The sequence below is a fragment of the Sceloporus occidentalis genome, unplaced genomic scaffold, assembly GCF_023333645.1.
Source record: "Sceloporus occidentalis isolate IW3139 unplaced genomic scaffold, rSceOcc1.0.p SCAF_64, whole genome shotgun sequence".
In the NCBI taxonomy this organism is placed as follows: Eukaryota; Metazoa; Chordata; class Lepidosauria; order Squamata; family Phrynosomatidae; genus Sceloporus; species Sceloporus occidentalis.
This window is the reverse complement of record NW_028317044.1, coordinates 1320002-1342346: the sequence shown is the minus strand read 5'-3', so window position 1 is coordinate 1342346 and position 22345 is coordinate 1320002. Positions and strand designations below refer to the sequence as shown.

The following is a 22345-nucleotide window of genomic DNA, read 5'->3' as shown; positions in this document are numbered from 1 at the left end:
TGAAATAGTTTAATTTTTAAAAAATATTCTCTTCAGTGCTAAAATATCTCTTTTCCTTCCCTGGGCAGCCAAGCGTCCCTCGACGTCACCGCTGTGGCCGCCACAGGGCCTGGCTCACATGCCCCCAACCTCCGCATGCGGGAGCCAGGCCTGCCGAAGGGGCATCAGCCGCTGAGCTCCCGGGTCGGTCGGGCAACGGATCCGCTCCGGGGTTTCACCCTTGCTTTAAGAGCATTTTCCAAGGCGCTGAACTGTATCCCTGAACAAGTCCGACATCCTGTAGACCCCCCCCCCCCGCCCTTTATGTCAAAGAGCTCTCCAATATGTTGGACTCCATCCTTCAAAAGGTTCAGGGCCTTGGACTGCTCCTTTAAAGCTAGCCAGGCAGCCGAATCCTGGCATGGATTAACTGCCCCAGAGGAGCAGACTGGGAGGGCGATTGCCCTGCTTAACAGCATCTTCTGCCGACCTCCTGCTCCCCAGAGGCAGCATCCAAGCCTTTGCCCCCTGGGACTCCTCCTGAGCTCCCTTGGCTAGGGAAGGCGGCAACGGCAGCATCCTGGCGCAAATGGCTTCACCCCACAACTATTGCACTGCATCCCAGCTGGACCCCTGTAAGGTCCTCACGGTCCCCTAAAAAGAGGAGGAGTAAGAAAGATGGGGAGGGCATGGACTTCTGGGGTGCCCAGTTAAGTGCTATAGTACCCCATCTTCCTTAGAAGGACCCCCCACCACACACACCCCAGGAAGAGGAAAAAGAAAGAGCAAGACAAGAGAGGCCGCGAAGCCTCCTTCCTCAGGCGTGCAAAGTAGGGGTGGGTGGCGCAAGCCTGGCGCAAAGGGCACCCGGGAGATTATTGCACAGGCCACGGTGGGGAGAGGGAAGAAAGAGCAGGGTGTATCTTGGAGGACGGTGCCCAGGTCCCACAGAGGAGAAGACCATCTTTCAAAAAGGGCTGGCGTTGGGGGGGGGGGTGTAAATCAGGCAGGCTCTCGGAAAGGGCCCCACCTCGAGGGAGAAGCCGACGGGCTGGCTAGCTTTCGGAGGCCACTTGGCACGTGGCGTTCTGTTCGGCGCAAAATCTCTTGAGCGGCGGGGCTCCCGTGTCCTCCTCCCCTCCAGGCGCCTGCGGAAAAGGGAAAGAAGGGGAAAGGGAAAGGAGGAGAGAGCTGGTGAGTGACAGGCAGGGCATGGACTGGCCAGGACCCTGCTCTTCCACAGCGCTTCCCACAAGGAGACTTCAGCTGTGAAACAGAGACACAGGAGATTGAGCACAAGGACTCTCATCTATTGAAAATAGGCTGGGTTGCCAAAGTGCGGCTTCTGAGATCCCTCTCCAGCCCCTGGACTGCCCTTTTCCGATCAAAAAGAAAAGTTTAATTGCCATCTGGCTCCATCCTGGAAATATTCAGGAGTGGCACCATTTCAGTCAGCTGTAGCCCCTGCCCCCAGACTGTAACATCAGAGTCAAGTGGCAGTCATTTCCTAAGTCTCCAAAGGCTGCAGATCTAAAGGAAACGGTTTTGGAAGCTGCCCCAATAGTCTGCATTTGCCATTGATTTTCGGGCCTGGGCCTCTGGCCCCTGATATGGCTGGACCACAGACATGGTGGCTGGTGGCCCCAAGGATTACATGGCGCAGTGAATCTACTCCAGGTTTCAACGCAGGCTGTGAAGAAGCTGTCCAACTGGCTGAACACTATCCCTAAATAGATTGAGCACTTTGGAAAGCCCCTTTAAAGCTAGCCAAAACTGCCCCAATGACAGGGGAGTCAAGAGTCTGAAGGAGTTGCCCAACTCTCACCTGTTTCTCAGGCGGCACCGGCTCTTCCTTGGTGAGAGTGGGCGGCTCATCGGCTACCTCCGAGGAAGGGAGGGCGGGCTCTGGAAAAGGAGAGAAAGTTTGGGATTACGCGGTTACGGCTAGCCTTGGTCCTTTCATTAGCCCTTCCCCTGCCCAGAATGGCTGGTGCCACTTCCCGTGCCAGGGACTGCCCACATGGGTCAGACTTCACTGCACCAATACTGATCCCACCTGTCAGGATACTGTCAGGAGACATCATTTCTTTCTGCCTGAAGCCTGCCCCAAGCTGTCTAAAATGGATAGATGTTCCTACCAGAGGTGCCTGCAAAGGTGTTGGGGGAACCCTGGGGCAGGTTCATATAGGAAAACACAGTAAAGGCCCTCCTTACCTTCCAGGGGCTCCTGGCCGAGGGTGGGTGGCTGCGAATCATCCGTCCGGAAGTCCGAGGCATGGCTGGGACTCATGGACTCGCTCTGCTGAAGGCTGGGGCTGGAGGCAGGGCTGCTGTCCGCCTTCAGCTGGTAGGTGTCAGAGAGGGAACTCTGGTTGCTGTTTTCATCTGGAATGCCACAGGAAAAGGAGTCTGAGGTCAGGTCTGCACTGGCCAAAATACTCTGGACTGCTCCCAGGATATTCTGGGCCCAGTTCCTTGTTACCTGGGAACTCCGGAGCAATGCTGGGCGGCTGTTTACGCACACATCCGCTGTGCTGCCCACTGCCAGGAGTCACACCTTCTGAGGTTGGAAACAAGGTGCCCAGGGTCGATCACACGGCTGGGCACCATGTTGTGACCTCCGAGGGAGCGACTAGCGCCAGTGGTGGTGGGCAGCACAGTGGGCCACTGTGGAAAAAGCCACCTGGCATTGCTCCAGATTTCTTGGAAGGTCTGGAGCAAATAGTGCGCTTTTTAAAAAGTCAATTAAGGAAGAGATGGCCTGGATTTTCTGCAGAATGGGGAAAGCAGCCAAGAAGGCTCAGACCCAGCTTCAGCTTCAGTTCCCAGTGGAGGCGCTAACTCAGCCTCCTTGTCCTCAGAGTCCTCAACCCGACTGGGCATGGCACTGCCCTTCCCATATGAAAGTCTGCAGTTGAATCAGACTTTTGGCCCTGCTTTGTAGCACAAGGGCAGGGGAAAACCAATGTAAATGGCCCTGGGAGAAGGAGCCTACCAGAAGCCTCTACAATGGAAAGAGTAGAGCAGTAAGCCTCTCCATCCTTCCCCACAATCTGAAGGGTGCATACCAGCTCTGGAGGGTGGGCACTGCTGCTCCTGCTGCCCAATTTTTCCTATGGCTTCCTACTCCAGGTGAGTACAACTCCCACCAACTGGGGCAAAGCCTACTCACCTTGGAACTCCAAGAGGAGGGAAGAGTTGGCCGTCGCTTCAGCTGGAAACCCGTTGGCCTCCCGCACAGCACTCCCACCAGACTTGGATTTCTCTTTCTTGAGAAAGGGAGAGAAGGGAGCTGGTGGGTTTTGCAGACGAAAGGGGGATGCGTCTCCCAGTGACCCGTCCCCAAAGGGATACACCCTCTTTCCAGCCACCCAGTGGAAACTGGCAAATTCGGTTTGGAGGGATCCAGGTCACATCCTTTTGGAGAAAAGGGACTATAGTTGCCCAAAGAGGGTTATAATGGCCCAAGGTGGAGAAACCTCTCTCTGCGGCGTTTGGGATAGACAGAGAGACAAGAGTAATATTTACAGTATCTATACCCCGGTCTTCAGCCCTAAAAGCTCTCAATAATAATCAATCGTACAATTATAGAGTTCGAAAAGACCCCAAGGGCCATTCAATCCTGTGCCATGCAGGAACTCTCAATCCAAGCATCCCCAACAGATGGCCATCCAGCCTCTGTTTAAATTTCTCCAAAGACGGAGACTCCACTGCCTTCCACTGTTAAACAGTTCTTAATGTCAGGAAGTTCCTACTAATGTCCCCTTTTCCTGCAATTTGAATCTACTGTTCTGTTTCACAGTCTCAGGAGCAGCAGGAAAAAAAGCTTGCTCCATCCTCAATACAGCATCCCTTCCAATATTGAAACACCTCTTAACCATCTCTTCTCCAGGCTAATGTTTGGGTCTCTTTGTGTGTGTGGCCCTCCAAAGTCCCCAAGGGTCCAGTGGGGGTCCCAAACCCCCTAACCGTTGTCCGTCCCTGCCTTCTCCATCTCACCTCTTTGCTGTCAGCCACCGGCACCCACTTGAAGATCCGCAGAGAGGTGTCTCCCACCGTCACCCACTTCTTCTCCCTGGAGGAGGGCAGAAAAGAGAGGAGTCAAGCATGAAAAGAATGGTGTCAAGCTGCGTTATTTCAACAGTACGGATGCACCCCTCCAGCCAGGTTCAGCAAGTCCCCATACAACTCTCTCAGACAGCCCTACCTCACAGGGTTGTTTTAAAGCTGAAAGTAAAGGAGAGCTGCGTTGAAAAGCAGCTCTCTGGATGGGAAGTAGGATAGACACAAGAGTAATAAGCCAGCATGGCATAGTGGTTTGAGTGTTGGACTATAAGCCAGGAGACCAGGGTTTAATTCCCAACTCAGCCATTAAACTGACTGGGTGACCTTGGGAAGCCACTCTCTCTCAGCCTCTGAGGATGACCATGGCAAACTCCTCTGAACAAATCTTGCCAGCAAAACCCCAGGATAGGGTTGCCAAAAGTCAGAGAAGTCAGAGAAGACTGAAAAGGTACACAACAACAACAACAACAACTGGAAGTACTAAAAGAAATGATAGATATTTCTTCATAGAGAATCACTGGAGAATATTTGCCCATAGGGAATCATTGGGGAATATTTGCCCATAGAGAATCATTGGGGAATATTTGCCCATAGAGAATCATTGGGGAATATTTGCCCATAGGGAATCATTGGGGAATATTTGCCCATAGAGAATCATTGGGGAATATTTGCCCATAGAGAATCATTGGGGAATATTTGCCCATAGGGAATCATTGGGGAATATTTGCCCATAGGGAATCATTGGGGAATATTTGCCCATAGGGAATCATTGGGGAATATTTGTCCATAGAGAATCATTGGGGAATATTTGCCCATAGAGAATCACTGGGGAATATTTGCCCATAGGGAAACATTGGGGAATATTTGCCCATAGGGAATCATTGGGGAATATTTGTCCATAGAGAATCATTGGGGAATACTTGCCCATAGAGAATCATTGGGGAATACTTGCCCATAGAGAATCATTGGGGAATATTTGCCCATAGAGAATCATTGGGGAATATTTGCCCATAGAGAATCATTGGGGAATATTTGTCCATAGAGAATCATTGGGGAATATTTGTCCATAGAGAATCATTGGGGAATATTTGTCCATAGAGAATCACTGGGGAATATTTGCCCATAGAGAATCACTGGGGAATATTTGCCCATAGGGAATCATTGGGGAATATTTGTCCATAGAGAATCATTGGAGAATATTTGTCCATAGAGAATCATTGGGGAATATTTGTCCATAGAGAATCACTGGGGAATATTTGTCCATAGAGAATCATTGGGGAATATTTGCCCATAGGGAATCATTGGGGAATATTTGTCCATAGAGAATCATTGGAGAATATTTGTCCATAGAGAATCATTGGGGAATATTTGTCCATAGAGAATCACTGGGGAATATTTGTCCATAGAGAATCATTGGGGAATATTTGCCCATAGGGAATCATTGGGGAATATTTGTCCATAGAGAATCATTGGAGAATATTTGTCCATAGAGAATCATTGGGGAATATTTGTCCATAGAGAATCACTGGGGAATATTTGCCCATAGAGAATCATTGGGGAATATTTGTCCATAGAGAATCACTGGGGAATATTTGTCCATAGAGAATCACTGGGGAATATTTGCCCATAGAGAATCACTGGGGAATATTTGCCCATAGGGAATCATTGGGGAATATTTGCCCATAGAGAATCATTGGGGAATATTTGCCCATAGGGAATCATTGGGGAATATTTGTCCATAGAGAATCATTGGGGAATATTTGCCCATAGAGAATCACTGGGGAATATTTGCCCATAGGGAATCATTGGGGAATATTTGTCCATAGAGAATCACTGGGGAATATTTGCCCATAGAGAATCACTGGGGAATATTTGCCCATAGGGAATCATTGGGGAATATTTGCCCATAGAGAATCATTGGGGAATATTTGCCCATAGGGAATCATTGGGGAATATTTGTCCATAGAGAATCATTGGAGAATATTTGTCCATAGAGAATCATTGGGGAATATTTGTCCATAGAGAATCATTGGGGAATATTTGTCCATAGAGAATCACTGGGGAATATTTGTCCATAGAGAATCACTGGGGAATATTTGTCCATAGAGAATCACTGGGGAATATTTGCCCATAGGGAAACATTGGGGAATATTTGCCCATAGGGAATCATTGGGGAATACTTGGTCTACCTCACAGGGCTGTTGTGAGTATCCTACGACATTCTATGCATATGCAAATCGAGCTTATGCATATGCAAAACAACAGGCCTAGGCCTCTAAATGGATCACTCAGGGGCAGCGAGGCCCGCCTCTGCCCCCCTTAGCAACCCAACCTCCTCGAAATGCTATTGGGCCGTTGACCTGTCAATCCAAAACACCATTTTCTTTAAAAAAAATCTTCTTTCACCGCCCCTGAGGCGTGATTGGCTAGTGACGCCACCAATCACACCCCGGATCGCCACGGGATTGGTGAATGGAGAACGGCTCCGCCCTCGCGCCAAACGGCTGACGCTAATTGGCTGCCTGGCTGTCACCGGTGCCGGGTTGGTCTGTGATTGGTTGAGGCGGCCCCTGGCTCCTCCCCCGCGCCCCCTCGCTCCCCTGCCTCCCCTTCGCGCCGTCTCCTCCTCACCATTTGCGGACGCGCTCGATGGCCGCCATGACCTTCTTAATGTCATCCTTGGCCCGGCTCCGGGTCTCGGCCCGCACTGACCGACCCGACATGGCGCCTCTGGGGCCCTGGCTACCACTAGACACCGCTGCTCTGCCGGGCTCTGATGCGCATGCGCGCTCCTATCCCCGCCCTCCTCTCCTCTCATGACGTCACGCGTCACGCCGAAGGGGGGAAGGGACGGGTGAGTGCGCATGCGCGAGAGGCCCCCTGTCTTTCTAGGTTCCCCCATTTCTTTATTATTATTATTATTATTATTATTATTCTGAATTTTATTATTATTTTATTAATTTTAAAATTAATTTTATTATTATTTATTGTGAATTTTGGTATTATTGTATAAACTTTCAATTGATTTTGTTATTATTTCATTAATTTTTAATTATTATTTTATTATGATTTTTTATTATTTTATCAATTTTTAAATTAATTTTATTTAGTCTGAATTTTGTCGTTATTATTTTATCAAGTTTTAATTGATTTTATAATCATTGTATTATTTTTTAAATTAATTTTATTATTATTATTATTAATTTTAATTACATTCATTATTTTTATTATTCTGAATTTTATCATTATTTCAAATTTTAATTTATTTGATTTTATTAATTTTTAAATTAATTGTATTATTATTATTCTGAATTTTATTATGTTAGCCATGTTTATATTAATTTTTATTATTATTCTGAATATTAGTATTGTTTTTTATTTTTAAATTATTATTATTCTGAATTTTATTATTTTATTAATTTCTAAATAATAAAGTTAATTTATTAATTATTGATTTTATTATTTTATTAATTTTTAAATTAATTGTATTATTATTCTGCATTTTATTATTATATTAGTAATGTTTACATTACTTTTATTATTATTCTGAATATTACTATTATTTTATTATATTTTAAATTATTAATCTTAATTTTATTATTTTTTTATTAAATTTAAATGATAAAGTTAATTTATTAATTATTGATTTTATTATTTTTAAACTAATTGTATTATTATTATTCTGAATTTTATTGTTACATTTTAATGTTCAAATTAATTTATTATTATTATTCTGAATATTACTATTAATTTTTAAAATCATTATTATTCTGAATTTTATTATTATTTTATTAAGTTTTTAAATGAATTTAATTATTTATTTTTATTATTATTAATTTATTATTTTATTAATTTTTAATTTATTATCATTATTTCTGTACACGCTCAAGGGCACACTTGTTCATATTTATTTTTTGGCGCTAGGACAAGCCCCATGGGTAAGGAGAAATACTGTACAGACAGATCCTTTTTCAGGGAGCCAGCGGAGTGGTTTGAGAACCAGGGTTCGAATCCTGAATCGGCCACGAAACCTCTTGGGCAGCCTCAGGAGACGGCCATGGTAAGCACCCTCCGAAGAAACCTTGCCAAGAAAACGCTGTGACAACCTCGCCTTAGGGTCGCCATACATCAGAAATGACTTTGAGACCCCACAACAGCAATTCCAGAGCTGAGCCTTGCCCCACAAAGTCTGAGCCCATTGCCCTCCATGCATTTCCCTTTCCCGCTTTCAGCTGCTGGGGTTAAGGCCAGGAAGACAAAAGGGCCTCTTTCTTTCTTTCCTTGATTTAACATTGCAGCCATAGCCACGTTTATTACAGCCGTCCTCATTTTGTCGGACTGCAGCTCTCAGCAGCCCCAGCCCATGGGAGAATTGCAGTCCTACAATGTCTGGAAGGGAGAACTAGGTCATATATAAGAGAACAAGGCAACAATTATATACACACTTGTCCCTCCATCTTCGCCAGGGTTAGGGGCACAAGACCCCCGTGAATATGGAAAAACCGCAAATAACGAAAATGCCACGTTTTTACCTGAGAGGACACCTCTCTAGGAATCTCTAGGTCTTTCAGCGCAACTCTGTGGTCAACGTCCGACAGACGCTGACCATAGAACTGCGCTGGAGGAGCTATGAAGAATCCCATAATCCTACCCAGCTATGGAATTATGGGAGCCGTAGTCAAAGACATTCAAGAAAGCACCAACTCAAGGAAGCCTTGGTAACCTACTTCATTATCGGAGCCAGCATCTTAAGAAGGAAATCCCAAATCTCCGAACTGTATCGCAAAGATCGTTTTAGACTGTATTTTCTCCCAGGGTTTTGCAAAGGTCTGTGAAAATACAGGGAAAGAACGGAATAAGGCAACAAAAGAGCTCAGGGGCACGGGTCGCCTTTTCCCCCGTTCGGCATCTGAGCGTTTTCAGGCTCGTCTGCGAATCCAAGGAGAGCTTTGAGTGTGAAAGAGAAACTGCCGAATTGCCAGAACGCCGAGTCCCTTGGCAAACATCAAAAGCGTAGATGAAGATCTGGAGGATGTACGTATGGAACGAACAAGAGAAATCTTGCCAGGAAAGGCCTTAGGGTCGCTTTAATAAGCCAGAAACAACTTGGAAGGCCCACAATTCCAGAGCTGAGCCTTGCCCCACAAAGTCCGACCCACCGACCCCATTGCTCTCCATGCGTTGGAGGCAGGGATGTTTTTGGCCTTGGGTCAAAAGGAGCAAGACCGATGCACATCCTTGCCAAAACCGAAATGACATTGCACCTCTCTCCAAGAAAAACCCCTTGAAGTGGTCAAGAGTTGTGCAAATATTTTATTATTATTTCAACTAACTCTCCCCGATGCATGATGTAAAAAAGCCCAGCCCCGGAGCCTCTCCTCGCTCAGTTGCGCTTGCCGTAGATGCTGTCCAGTGCGCTCTGTGCACTGGCGATCTGCTGCTGCAGTCTCTCCCTGGTCGACTCGTTGGAGGCCTTTTTCAGCATGGCCTTCATCTCCTCCACAACCGCCCGGTAGCCTGTGACGTTGTGAAAGACGCGGATGGCCCGGTCCCCGGAGGAGACCAGGAAGCGGCCGTTCACGTCGAAGGCCAAGTCCGTTATGTGCTCCCCGTGGACCCCTTCGAAGCGCTCCTCCTCCTCGCCCCGTCGGGTGTTGTACACCGCGATGCTGGTGCGGCTGGAGATGGCCACAGCCCGGGCGTCCGGGGAGAGGGCAATGCGGCAGGGGTGCGCCACCTCACACTTCGCCGTCAGCAAGAGATAGGGGTCCTGCTGCTTCTTGTACTCGACGTCTGTGTCCCACAGCTTCCACGTCCCGTCCTTCGAGACCGTGGCCATCCTGTCCAAAAGGAAAGTGAGAAAACACAGGCATCAAGGTGATGAGCGCAATACAAACACCCTGAATTTTCTAAGTAGTCTGCAAATATTAAAAAGCTATTTCACCAGCCAATGTTCTGGCTTGTTGCGATGCTCTTCCTGGAAGATGGGAAGCATAGCTGCCAAGTGGATTTTGGTCTCTACAAAGTATATTCCCCTTCAGCTCCTCAGCACCAGAGGTTAACTGAATAGTTCCCTGTAACTCTACTGTCCATTCCCCATGGACTTGTAAAGGATCATCCTCAAGACCCTGTGACCTTAAAACAGGGGAGGCAACTTGTGCCCCCCCCCCCAGATGTTGGTGGACTACAGCTCCCAGCACTGACAAGGGTTATTGGAAATCACACTTGTTACCTACCCAAAGTATCTGGGTAAAGGTAGGCCATAAAACCATCTTTAGGTTAACCAACCTAGAAGGAAGAGCGCGCAAACCCTAGAACCCTCCTATATGCAGAGGGCAATGGTTCAGAGTGGGCTACTTATACTGAGGCCAGAGGAGATTCTAGCCCAGTCAAGACAGAATGAAACAACCAGGAGCATCATGCCTCACAAGCATGGAACGGACAAGGCTCTGGCCCAAAGGGTGTTCGCTCCAGGCCACTGACCATACAAAGTCCCTCACCGCCTAGAGTCATTGGAGAAAGAGAAGGAATAGACGCCGGCCGTGTGGCCCTTCAGCTCAAAGGCCCTGGCCACCTCTCGGAAGTCTCCGCTCTTGGTGAAGCACACCTCCCAGACTTTCACGTCGGGAGTGAAGCCGCACGAGGCAACGAACCTGGAGGGAGAGATAAGGGAAAAATGCCACTCTGTGTGTATGCATCGGTCCCATCCAACTTTATGAGACTTTGGTTCCGTCCCCCAAATAACAATAATGTACCTAAACATAATTATTCTAGCTAACAAATATCAACTCTTCCCCCTAGCAACAAAAAAATACAGTTCAATACAAATACTAGGATGATGATAACACAATAGGAGCAGAGGACCATAGTCCCATATGCTCCCAAAACATTACATAATAATAACACTTCCCCCTAGCAGCAAAAAATACTGTTCAATACAAATACTAGGACGGTAAGAATACAGTGATAACAGGAGACCATAGTCCCTTACAAGCCAAAGGTCCATTAGGAAGACACAACCCAAGCCCTCCCTGTGACATATGGCCATCCAGCCCTTGGTTTAAAAACCTCCAAAGGTTGCTAGAGATTTAACATTGCCGCTTCTCAGATGACCCATCTTAATTTGGAGCTGAAGCCAGTGGGAACGTAATGGACTCCGTTGCCCTGAAGGCGACGGACGGAGAGGAACCGGGGCAGGGAGAGGCAAGCGACTCGACTCCTTACCTTCCACACGGTGAGACGGCAGCAAAGGTGTTGTTCATCTGGTTGGTGTTGATGGTAGCCAAGATTTCCCCCTTCAGGTCCCAGATCAGGATGGTGGTGTCGCTGGAAGCAGTCATGATGTATTTTCCTAGTAGTTGAGGGGAAGAGAGGAGGAGGGACAGCAGCTTTTTTGCGGCTGATGCATTTGCAGGTACGCAAAAGGCCAACTCATGGAATGTTACTTAAGGGTTAGTAATGCTGGCAGGCTGTATTTTAATTGCATAGGTTTGCTCATCTCACCAATACATAAAAATTTGTATTCCCATCTTAGTAGATTTAATTAACTGTTGATAAATAGTTGCTTTCAAGTTGTTTCTGACTTACGGAGTTTGTTCAGAGGGACTTCACCTTTGCCTCCTTCTCTGGCTGAGAGAGCAGGACTTGCCCAAGATCACACATCTATTCATCTATTGGCTACAAAATGCATACATTTGGGTACCCCATTTGTAGATACTCTATCTTTTCTTATCAGTCTTGTTTTAACTCCCAGCACCGGGATGTTCCCAAACTGGCAATCCTTAACATCATTAATCATGTCTTAATGCATGCTCTCAGGCGCCGCTATGGGCAGGAAAGCCTTCAAGATATCACTCTGATCCTTTTGGCTTATCTATCTCTAAACACCCCTTCAGCCTGGACTTCATCTCTGAATCACTTTTCCATTAGCCTGTTAACTACATATATTGATTAAATACTGACTAGGGCTACCACAGTAGAAAAAAATGTATCCAAGGAATTGGATCAGTCTTTAATGTTTGCTGAAATGAACCGCACTCCCTACCTGTGTCAGCGACTCCGATGTTGATGACAGGGGCCTTGTGCTGCTTGGGGAAGTCCTCCGGAACGGAGACGTACGTGAAGCTGCCGTCCTCCTTCTTGGTGACTTTGAAGAGCCGGAGAGTGTCCCCATTGGCCAGCCAGACAACGAACGCTCTGAGAGAAGGGGAGAGGGGCCTGGGCTGTAAGCGGCAGAAGCAACCAGATACCCCTCAACGGGCAATGCCCTGCCAGCTGGGTGCAAAAGCATCTGGGTTTACCACGTCCTGCGTTCATTTAGCCCTTTTCCTAAAGGTTGATCTTCCAATCCTCTTGGTGGCTAGAAGGTTAGGGCAGTAAGAAGCTTACATGGCTCCTAACCAACTTTCTATTCCCCTCCCATGGCTTATACCCTTACAGCTTAACAACAAAGCAATGCAGGGGGCCAGAACAGGGGAGGGCGACTAAAATGGTGAAGGGTCTGGAAACCATGAAGCCCTATGAAGAACGACTTAGGTAGCTGGGGATGTTTAGCCTGGAGAAAAGAAAAGAAGATTAAGAGGTGATATGATAGCCCTGTTTAAGTATTTGAAGGGATGCCATATTGAGAATGGAGCTTGTTTTCTGCTGCTCCAGAGAACAGGACCCAATGGAGCAATGGATGCAAGCTCCAAGAAAAGAGATTCCAGCTCAACATTAGGAGGAACTACCTGACAGTAAGGGCTGTTCGACAGAGCAAGACACTCCTTCCTCAGAGTGCAATGGAGTCTCCTTCTTTGGGGGTCTTTAAACAGAGGCTGGATGGCCATCTGTCAATGGGGATGCTTTGACTGAGAGTTCCTGCATGGCAGAAAGGGGTTGGACTGGATGGCCCTTGCGGTCTCTTCCAACTCGCTTCCCTGTTTTGACTGAGCCAAAAGGGACCCACCCGCGGGCATTGCCCCTCACCTGGCATCTGGGTAGAAGCGGACAAAGGTGGCGTGGTCCAGCTCCACGTTGGCGCGCATGTAGCGGTGCTCCCGCTCCAGGAAGTCTTTGGTGCTCCAGATGCGCACGGTCCGGTCGTCGGAGCAGGAGGCCAGGTACTTCCCGTTGCTGCTGAAGTCGAGGCAGGTGACGCTCCCGCTGTGGCCCTGCGGAAGGGGAAGCCGGAGAATGGCTGGTTCGTCTCGGCAAACAGAGAAGGAATTCGACGGAGGGGAAGGGAGGGATGGGAGAGGAGGACATGGATCCACACTTGCGCCACCAGTGAAATTCCTACCAGCCCCTTTGGAAAGGATGCAAGCGGAAGGAACTAGCATTGACCAGCAAAGGAGCCAGAGACACAAGAGCGTAATGGCATCCACGCCTGGAAGGGTCCGATACAGCCGCCACGGCCCACTGCCAACCACCAACAAAGGCTCATAGGCCGGTGCCCAGCGTTTCTAGGACTCACCTTCAGTGCCGCTGCCAGGAGCGGATGCGCAAAGGTGTGCTGCTGTGGCTTATCTTTCCGAAGTCGCAGCTGCTTCTGCTTCTTCATAAACGACGCTCTGGCGGACGCTTCGCCGTTCGCATCTAAGAAATACAGTGGAAATAGGACTTGAAGAAAAAAGAAGTGTGTTTTGGGGGAACATCATCCATCTAATGGGGTTTGCTTCCAGATGCTTTCCCAATGGGGAAAAGGCAAAGCCATCTCTGTGTCTGCGAATGCCACCAAGGGCTTCCAATTCACCCTCACAAGCATGCTTTTCTTCTTCTTAATTTAATTTAATATATATAATAGCATTATAATATATATAAAAGCATTATAATATAATAGCATTATAACCCTAATAATAATTATATTCATTTATATGCCGCTCCCCTGAATGATCGAAGCGGCTTACATTAAAACAAACCAATAAGATACACTATTGATACGATATCATATAATTTTGGTATGATACTGTATCAATATTGGTCAATATCGATACAGTATCATATAATAATATAATATAATATAAAATATTATCATACAATATACTATATTATAATATATTATAATATAATAAAATATATACTATATGTATATAATATATATAACATTTTATAATATTATCATATATTATATTATTTAATGTATTATAATATTAAAATATATATTACAGCATTATAACCCTAATAATAATAATAATAATAATAATGTATTTATGTACCATCGATAACAATAAAATACAATTTAATTTTCAATTATTAAATCGAGCTTAATAATAACAATTAAAACAATGATTAAAAATTTGAAATAATTAATTTTTTAATTAATTATTTCAAATTTTTAATCATTGTTTTAATTGTTATTAAAAACAATTGATAATTAAATAAATCTGGGAATAAAGCAGAGTTCCCTTTTAAAAGGAAAAGGCTGAGGGGGGATGCTGCCCTCAGGTCCCGCCCACAAAAGGCGGGGCTAGGGACGGTGGGCGTGGCGTAGACTACATTGGCCCCGCCCCTTCGCCCAAGAAGCTCCGCCCCCTCTCACCGTCTCCCGGGCCGCTTGGCTCCGCCTCTTGGTCACGCCCCTTCCCGCGTGGCCCCGCCTCCTCCACCTCTGCGCCGCCGCTCCTCCACCATTTGAGGAGGAAGAGGAGGAAGAGGAGTCCGCCGAGGAGGAGCGAGAGGCTCCACAGCGGCAGCGCCTCCATTTCTTTCCCTAGTCGGCCACCTCAGCGCCACGGCGGAACGGAAAGGGGGCGGGGCCTAAGCCGGCGCAGGCGCACACGGACGCAGAGCACGCAGCGCCAGGCCGGTGTTGAACGTGGCGCGCATGCGCAGAACCCGGTTATCGGCTCCTGCCGGCGTCGCGCGGCTCTGACGTCATCAGCGCGCCCAAGATGGCGGCCTCCGGGAAGCGGCCCGAGCATCGAGGGCCCCCAGAATTGGTAAGAGAAACCGAGGAAGATCTGGGAGGGAATCCCTTAGGCAACGTCCTTCGCGGTGCATTGTGGGGGTTGTAGTCCTGAGGTGTAAACTTTGGGGGCTCTGCTATTATATATTTATATATATATATATATGGTGTGTGTGTGGATTCTGGGAACTGTAGGTATAATGCTCTCTGGATATCTATATAGATATAGATAGATATATACACACACGCAAACATATTTCTATGGGGGGGTTGCAGTCTGGAGGGATAAAGGTTTGGGCAAGCTCCTTAGACTCATATATATATGTGTGTGTGTATTCTGGGAGTTGTAGTCCTGAGGTGTAAACATTTTCCCTTCCTTGCAAGTGTGTGCATGCCTTAGTCCAGAGGCTCCAACCTCTTCCTGTTTCTCTCCCCAGTTCTACGATGAGGCTGAAGCTCGGAAATACACTCACAAGTAAGGCAGGCTTGGGCTACAAGGGGAATGCATGCGTCCATAAGAGCGTAGTTGTTGTTGTTGTCATTGGCAAACCTCTTTTCTGATCCGCGTCTCCTTTCTTCCCTCCAGCTCCCGGATGATTGAGATCCAGTCGCAGATGTCCGAAAGGGCCGTGGAGCTCTTGGGTCTCCCGGAGGACCGGCCGTCTTTCTTGCTGGACGTGGGGTGAGATGGCCGTCATGCGGAGCTTCCTTGGATTGCAGGGTCCAGAATAGAGCAGAATAAAACCTAGTCTGTGAAGCTGTCCATAGTTTTAGTCTGGGTTTTGGGGGGCTATGTGGCCATGTTCTGGAAGAGCTCATTCCTGATGTCTCTGGCATCTTCAGGGAGGTGAGTGGCATAATGCAGAACATTACACAGATCAACATGGGAATCATTCCTCCCAACTGGGGGTCACACAGTAAATATATATATATATACAGTCTTATACACCGATTTTTTAAACACGGGTTCAAGCATACACAGTTCGGAAATGTTCAAAAGACTTATTAATTTCATAGATCAAACCTTGATTTTTCCATTTTGTATAAGGGACACCATTTTGCTGTGTCATTGTATTCAATGGGACTTGAGCATACATGGGTTTTGTTATCGACGGGGGAACCTGGAACCAAAACCAGCATATAACAAGGGTCCACTGTGTGTGTGTGTGTGTGTGTGTGTGTGTGTATATATATATATATGGGGTGCAGGTCCATGTTGAGTTATAGCCAGTACACCGAGGTGATGCTCAACAACTTTATTCAACCCTTAACAACTGCCAACGACTTACACAGACTAGTTACTTTGCCGCCCACGACCGTATCTTTAGCTTAGGGTTTTGAGTCGGTCCCCTCCTCTCCACCTGCAGCTTCTCCTATAACTCTCCCCTGGGACTCCCGGGTCCTAGGCCAACCCCTTCCACGGATATCCCAGGGCAGGCGAGGGCCAGGAGCTATAAACGGCCGAGCCTAGTAAGGGCACTCACTTGCGTCTAAGGGCCAAGGTGCAACCCGCCGGGCAGAGAAACTTTCCACAGGGTGGTCCCTCTCACTTTCCCACCTGCCTTCTTCAGCCCTCCCACGGAGATGGTGACGTCCTACTTCAGCAGGCCAGGCGTCCTGTACCTTCCACCCTTTGACAACATACATACATATATTGATATATATTATAACCTGCACTGCAAGACAATGCAGCTTATGAAAAAAGATACAGCCGATCTGCCTCTATTTCCTATACGTAGATGAATGTGTAGAGTTGCATGTGAACTGTAAGTTACTGTTTCAAGATTTTGACTTAAAGCAACCCTCTGAATGAGAGGTCCCTCAAGATTTCCCTGGTCATGTCTTGCAAACTCAGGACTTAGGCTATGGCTTTCTTGATGGAACCAATCCTCCCATAATGCAGTCTCTTCCTATTACTGTACTTTCCCCAGAACTATAATCTTGTCACATCTTCTCACAATATGCCCCAAAACAGCAGCCTCAGTTTAGTCGTCTCCTGAAGTTGTGGACCTCTAAATCTCACCAGCGCTTTCCAGGGGCGAGGCGCACTAGGAGCCCACTGTGCGTCTTCTCTGATTTCTAACCATGTTTTTCTCCTGTTCAGTTGTGGCTCTGGTTTGAGTGGCGACTATATCACCGAGGAAGGACACTTTTGGGTTGGCATGGACATCAGCTCCGCGATGCTGGGTGAGTATCCGCTGTGCCATCTGTCCCAGAGGCTCAAGCGGAAATGGAGACTCGCGTATATTCAAACCGCTCCAATTTCACAGTTGCGTATACAGATTTTATTGTAAGCTGCCCAAAGATTTTGCAAGATGGGTCGGGGTGCAAATATTTTAGTTAAACAAGGAAACATGTTATTTTGAACAGATGTGGCTGTGGAGAGAGAAGCGGAAGGAGACTTGATGCTTGCGGACATGGGGCAAGGGGTTCCCTTTCGGCCTGGGACATTTGACGGATGTATCAGGTATTTCACATTATTATTATTCTATATGGTCTTTTAACTGATACAATATGTTGCGTTATGTTACCGGTTGTTGTTCCTCACCGTAAGGAGAGATGAGTAAGAAACAACAATGACATGAGATTGTACCTGGAGACTGTATTCATTGACACATTACTGAAATACCATTTTCCCCCTCCTGCAGCATTTCTGCAGTGCAGTGGCTCTGTAACGCTGACAAGAAGACCCACAACCCTCCCAAAAGACTGTATCGTTTCTTTTCCACTCTCTACACAGCGTTGGTAAGGGCTACACTCCCTGACTACTCCTTCATTCCTCATCCTGAATCTTTTCCTGTATTGCTATGTATTTTATATGTATTATCCTACTAGAGAGGCCCCTTCCCCACCACCACTCCCTTCTCCTTTTGTGCCGTGTCTTTTTAGATTGTAAGCCTTAGGGCAGGGAACCGTCCAATTATAAAGATTGTATGTACAGCGCTGTGTAAATTTACAGCGCTTTATAAATAAAGGTTAATAATAATAATAATAATCTTCCAAATAACTGCTGAGAACGAAGAGATGGGAAGGTGCTCCACAGCTATAGGCAGTCCAGGGCCTCCACATGTTTTCTTCATCTGGGGTGAATACGTAAGGTAACCAAAGACTGTGGGGAGACAGCAGGAAAGCAGTGGCAATGTAGGTGGATGCTGCTACTGCTCTTCCTTCTAGAAGCATTGAATCAAATCCAACCCGCTGCTTAGTGCAAAATCTCCAGCCAGAGCAAGGCAAACAGATAGCCGTCCATTCTCTTCTTTAAGACATTCAGAGAAAAAGACCCCACAGCCTCTCCTAAGTCATTGGTTCCATTGTCAAACTGCTCTTACGGTCAAGTCTTTCCTTCTCATGTTCTATCAAGGTCTACTTTCCTGTAAAACGCAGCCTTGTCTGACCCCCTTGTCAGTTGGAAACCTTTCTGTTTCTAGCCTCTTATGCAGTGAGTACAGCTTACGCATCAAATGTTGTGGCGCACCCATTTCTTTTAGCGCGATCAACAATTTTTCATGATCTGCACGACCAAGAGCTTTGCTGCAACCCATAAAGAAATTGATAAAGCACATATAAATCTTGTGAAATCCTTTGGCGCGCTCCATTACTAACCGTTTTTTCCTCCTCCAGGCTCGAGGGGCCCGTGCCGTCCTACAGCTCTACCCTGAAAACTCCCAGCAGGTAAGAAGGAAAGACTGCCAACCTCTGAAGTAGTCTGTTCTGAGCCGAGGGGGACCCTTTGTCCTTCTGCCGGTGCCCAGAGCCATGGAATCCTAAGCCTCTTGTAATGAAAGGCACTGAGTGTTAAAGGGACCTTATCTGGCAGAGAAGAGCTGGCTTGAAGTGGCCGGTCTGTTTTACTCTGAAGATGGCCAGGTCCCGTTTGCTCAGGCCTCATCTGGGTCCTTTTCTCTCCTGCCAGCTGGAACTCATCACCACCCAGGCCATGAAGGCGGGCTTCACCGGCGGCATGGTGGTGGACTACCCCAACAGTGCCAAGGCAAAGAAGTGAGTACCTTTCCATCTGGAGGAAGAAACTGGTCTGGGCAGAAGCTTTTGAGCCCACAGCAGGGATGGGCAACTGCCTCTCTTGTGCCCCTGAAAACACACAAATTCATCCAGATACCTTGCCAATACTTCCTAGGAATCCTATGAAGCCATTTTGCTTTGTTCTGTTTTGCCTCGGGTTGTTTTAGGTCACGGGAGACCTTTCTTTCCACAAGTGACCCAAAAGGTCAATTTCTTCGTCAAGAGGTCAAAGCGTAGACTTCCGGACATTGCATTGTGACAGCAGGAGTGAAAGATGGTGGGGGTGAACTCTTCAACTACATCTGGAGGCTGATGCTTCTTTGAAAGTGTGTGATACTCAGTCCTCCTTCATCTGTCTTTCTCTGTTTTCCAGGTTCTTCCTGTGTCTCTTTGTTGGCACAAGTGATGCGTTGCCAAAGGTAACAAAACCCAGCTTTGGGCCGTTGAAGTTGTCTTAGGCTAGATACCTAGGAATGGTGGAGACCTGCTGGATAGGCATATTCCCTCAGTTTCCTTCTGCAGTGAGAGGCCAAGGAAGAGTTTTCATAGTAGTTGTCCCATAACTTGGGGGCCATAACCCTCTTGGAGATTTTACAGTGACATAACTGTGCAAGATTATGGAGCCAGGCATCTCACTTGACCCTGTCGATTAAAAATCTCAAAATCCCCCCCAAGAAAGACAGGAGGAGAAAACTAGTCTAGTCTCCAAAACTTTCTTTGTTGTTCTTCGGATGTAGCATTTAATTTGCCTGGAAACGGCATCAGCCTAGCATTATAAAGCAGTTTTTGCTGTACAGTCTACCAATTCATTCCCTGATAACTCTACATGCTGGTCAGATTGCTGAACATTATTTAATTTCTTCAGTGTGCCTGGTTTGAAAGGAACATATCAGTTCATCATTGCTTTCTGCCTCTCGTCTTCCTGTATAGTAATGACAGTTGCTTCAGTCTCATGGCATTTGCTGTTCCCTGATGCAAATGAATGTTGTGCTCTCTTTTGTAGGGTCTTGGAACAGAATGCAGCGAGGAAGAGACAACGCGGGCCAAGTTCACCCAAGAAAGGTACCAAGGGCTGAGGTTGCAAGCCATAGCAAGAGAGTCCTTCATGTTGTACTTAGCAAGGTGTTGAATAAAGAGGGAAACAGGGAGGCTAGGCGAGCTGAAAGCTTGACTTCACAAAATACAATGCAAGTTCTAAACAACTGCAACATGTACAGGCAGCTTTCGACACGCGTTGTCAAAGCAGGATGGAAAGCCTATGCGGACGGAGTGAAGTTTCCAGACTTTGGAAATCGTGAAGCTCCAGACTTCCGTCACATGTCCCAAAAATGCAAGGGAAGCTTTATTTTGGGATCTGAATTCAGTTCAGGACTCATTTGTTGGACTGTTGATAGCCAGACCCTTCCTTGAGTCGCTGTAACTGAGGCTGGGTTTGGTGAATGCTGGTTTAGTAGAGCTGGGCTCCCTCTTTCTGGCCTCACTTTCCCCAACTGTAAAATGGGAATAATGACAGTTTGGTCTCTGATTTTGAACTGGGTGCCTAAAGCAGATGCTGCTTTTCCAGTTGAGCATCTCTTCCTTTGAGTCGTCCATACAGTCCGTTGGTCATGTCTCTTCCCTTCTGCTGGCCACAAAGGGCAACATCACCCCCTTCGTGGCCTGTGGGAAAGACAAAAAGCATTTGGCAGAGGGCCATCGTCATGGTGCCTTTCAGCTTTGGGTTGCCATGTTTTCCTGCCTCTGACAACCGAGTGGTAAAGTTGCTCTGTGAGAATCCAGGCACAAGATGGATATGAGGCCTGGATATAATTTTGCTGCTGTGTCCAACACTAGAAAGCCTGCCTTCAGCTAGACCTGCAGTGAGGGAATTGTGGCTCAGCATAATGGGAATTACAGTCCACCAAGATCTGGAGGTCCACATCAAACCTCACCTCTGGCTTAGGCTACTGTAATGCAGTGCTACCCAGGAGACAGCATAGAAACAATGCAGAATCTCGAACTGGCTAACGCAAGATTCTCTTGCATTACCTTTTACATGCATCTGAGTATCTTCCCAGACGCCGTTCAAAATGTTTTACCACCCTGATTTTTCTCTCCCTACACATTGCTCCTCTGAAGGGCAAGGTTTCGAAACGCCAAAGGGAAGTCGGCGAAGAAGAGCCGGGACTGGGTGATAGAAAAGAAAGAACGGAGACGGCGGCAGGGCAAGTAAGTTCGGCTCCCTCTTTGTCTCCATATTTTCTGAGATTCTGTTTTCCATCACATTAGGGCAAGCCCAAATATATTTTCCCCTGCAAACCCTTCTCAAAACGTTGGCCGGAAGCGAGATTTCCATTCATCGTTTTGAGAGGGATTGAAGAGGGAAATGGAGGTATTTGGGGACAATGGAGCATTTCAGGGAGACTGTACAGGTGATGCGGGGAACGTTTCCATCCATTGGGTGGAACTTTCTGTACTGTTTTCAGGTGAAAAGCACACATAAATTTCACGAATGTTTTAAAAGATGGGGACTACTTGGGAGGGGGGTGGCGGCGGGCATCATCGGCTACAATATAGGGCCAACGGGCCTCGCTTTCCCTACTCTTGGATTATGGGGAACAAGGACATGCAAGGCTTCCTCGACCTAAAGTTCTCCAAAGCTTTGGATAACATGTTGCCGGAAGCCAAGGTGGCTGGGGTCTTCTGATATTGTGAGCAGCCTCCATCCTGCAGGAGAGGCAGCATTATTATTATTATTATCATGGACACTTGCCAGCCCATACCTCTGGAGGTGCCAGCTTGAGGGAGCCTACCCTTGGCTTTATCCAATAGGTTTTTAAAAAGGCTACACTACCTGTTTGCCTTTCCTAAAGATGTCTCTACCTTCTCCCCATCCCGTTCCCTTTCTTTCCCCCCTCTGACCGCAGAGAGGTGCGAGCGGACACGAGATACACGGCTCGGAAACGAAGGCCTCACTTCTGATGCCGCCCTGGAAGCCTTTGCAGCCCAGAAAGCCATTTGGGCCGGCCCAAGCATCCTTTTGGACACCAAACAAGAACAGCCCAGGATCCGGAGTGAGGAGGAGGAGGACCTCCTTTTCAGCTGGCCCAATCTCTCTTGGCTCAGATTTGGAGAGACAGTGTGGTACCTGCCTTTGCAGGTTGTGTGTCGAGAGGGACTCAATAAAGCCTTTCTCTTGGAAAGCTAGTTTGCCTATTAAATGAGGTCTTGGACACGAACGCTGCACTGTCGCTATTTTGTTCAGGGTGTTGTGTAGAAAGCTCCTGGCAGGGAACATAGAGTCATATTTATTTACTACAATGTGTGTATGTGTGTGCTTTCAGATCATTTCTTACTTATGATGACCCTAAGACAAACTCATCAGTTTACTTGGCAAGATTTCTTCTGAGTGGGTTT

At 47.1% G+C, this 22345-nt stretch overlaps 3 protein-coding genes across 4 annotated transcripts; 1 reads left to right on the top strand and 2 right to left on the bottom strand.

The window, feature by feature from the left end:
- On the bottom strand, window positions 1-6838 carry BCL7B (BAF chromatin remodeling complex subunit BCL7B). 2 transcript variants are annotated; one of them, XM_089493350.1, is made up of 7 exons: window positions 6676-6838; window positions 3979-4054; window positions 3152-3248; window positions 2194-2364; window positions 1805-1884; window positions 1010-1127; window positions 1-633 (listed from the first exon to the last, which is right to left on the bottom strand). In XM_089493350.1, the coding sequence occupies exons 1-6, from the start codon at window positions 6765-6767 to the stop codon at window positions 1035-1037; spliced, it is 609 nt and encodes a 202-aa protein (XP_089349476.1). In that variant the 5' UTR covers window positions 6768-6838; the 3' UTR covers window positions 1-633; window positions 1010-1034. The 2 variants fall into 2 exon arrangements, with proteins under 2 accessions (XP_089349476.1, XP_089349475.1); XM_089493349.1 differs by having other exon boundaries at window positions 1-1127.
- Window positions 6839-9339: 2501 nt separating this feature from the next.
- TBL2 (transducin beta like 2) lies at window positions 9340-14799 on the bottom strand. The gene is made up of 7 exons (XM_089493411.1): window positions 14564-14799; window positions 13499-13620; window positions 13012-13196; window positions 12089-12240; window positions 11269-11395; window positions 10545-10697; window positions 9340-9884 (listed from the first exon to the last, which is right to left on the bottom strand). Exons 1-7 carry the CDS (start codon window positions 14724-14726, stop codon window positions 9428-9430), a joined length of 1359 nt encoding a protein of 452 aa, XP_089349537.1. The 5' UTR covers window positions 14727-14799; the 3' UTR covers window positions 9340-9427.
- Window positions 14800-14826: 27 nt separating this feature from the next.
- On the top strand, window positions 14827-22167 carry BUD23 (BUD23 rRNA methyltransferase and ribosome maturation factor). Its single transcript, XM_089493414.1, has 12 exons — window positions 14827-14963; window positions 15367-15404; window positions 15516-15611; window positions 17034-17116; window positions 17300-17396; window positions 17578-17674; window positions 18551-18601; window positions 18843-18928; window positions 19323-19368; window positions 19953-20011; window positions 21068-21157; window positions 21856-22167. Exons 1-12 carry the CDS (start codon window positions 14916-14918, stop codon window positions 21908-21910), a joined length of 846 nt encoding a protein of 281 aa, XP_089349540.1. The 5' UTR covers window positions 14827-14915; the 3' UTR covers window positions 21911-22167.
- The last annotated feature ends 178 nt before the right edge of the window (window positions 22168-22345 follow it).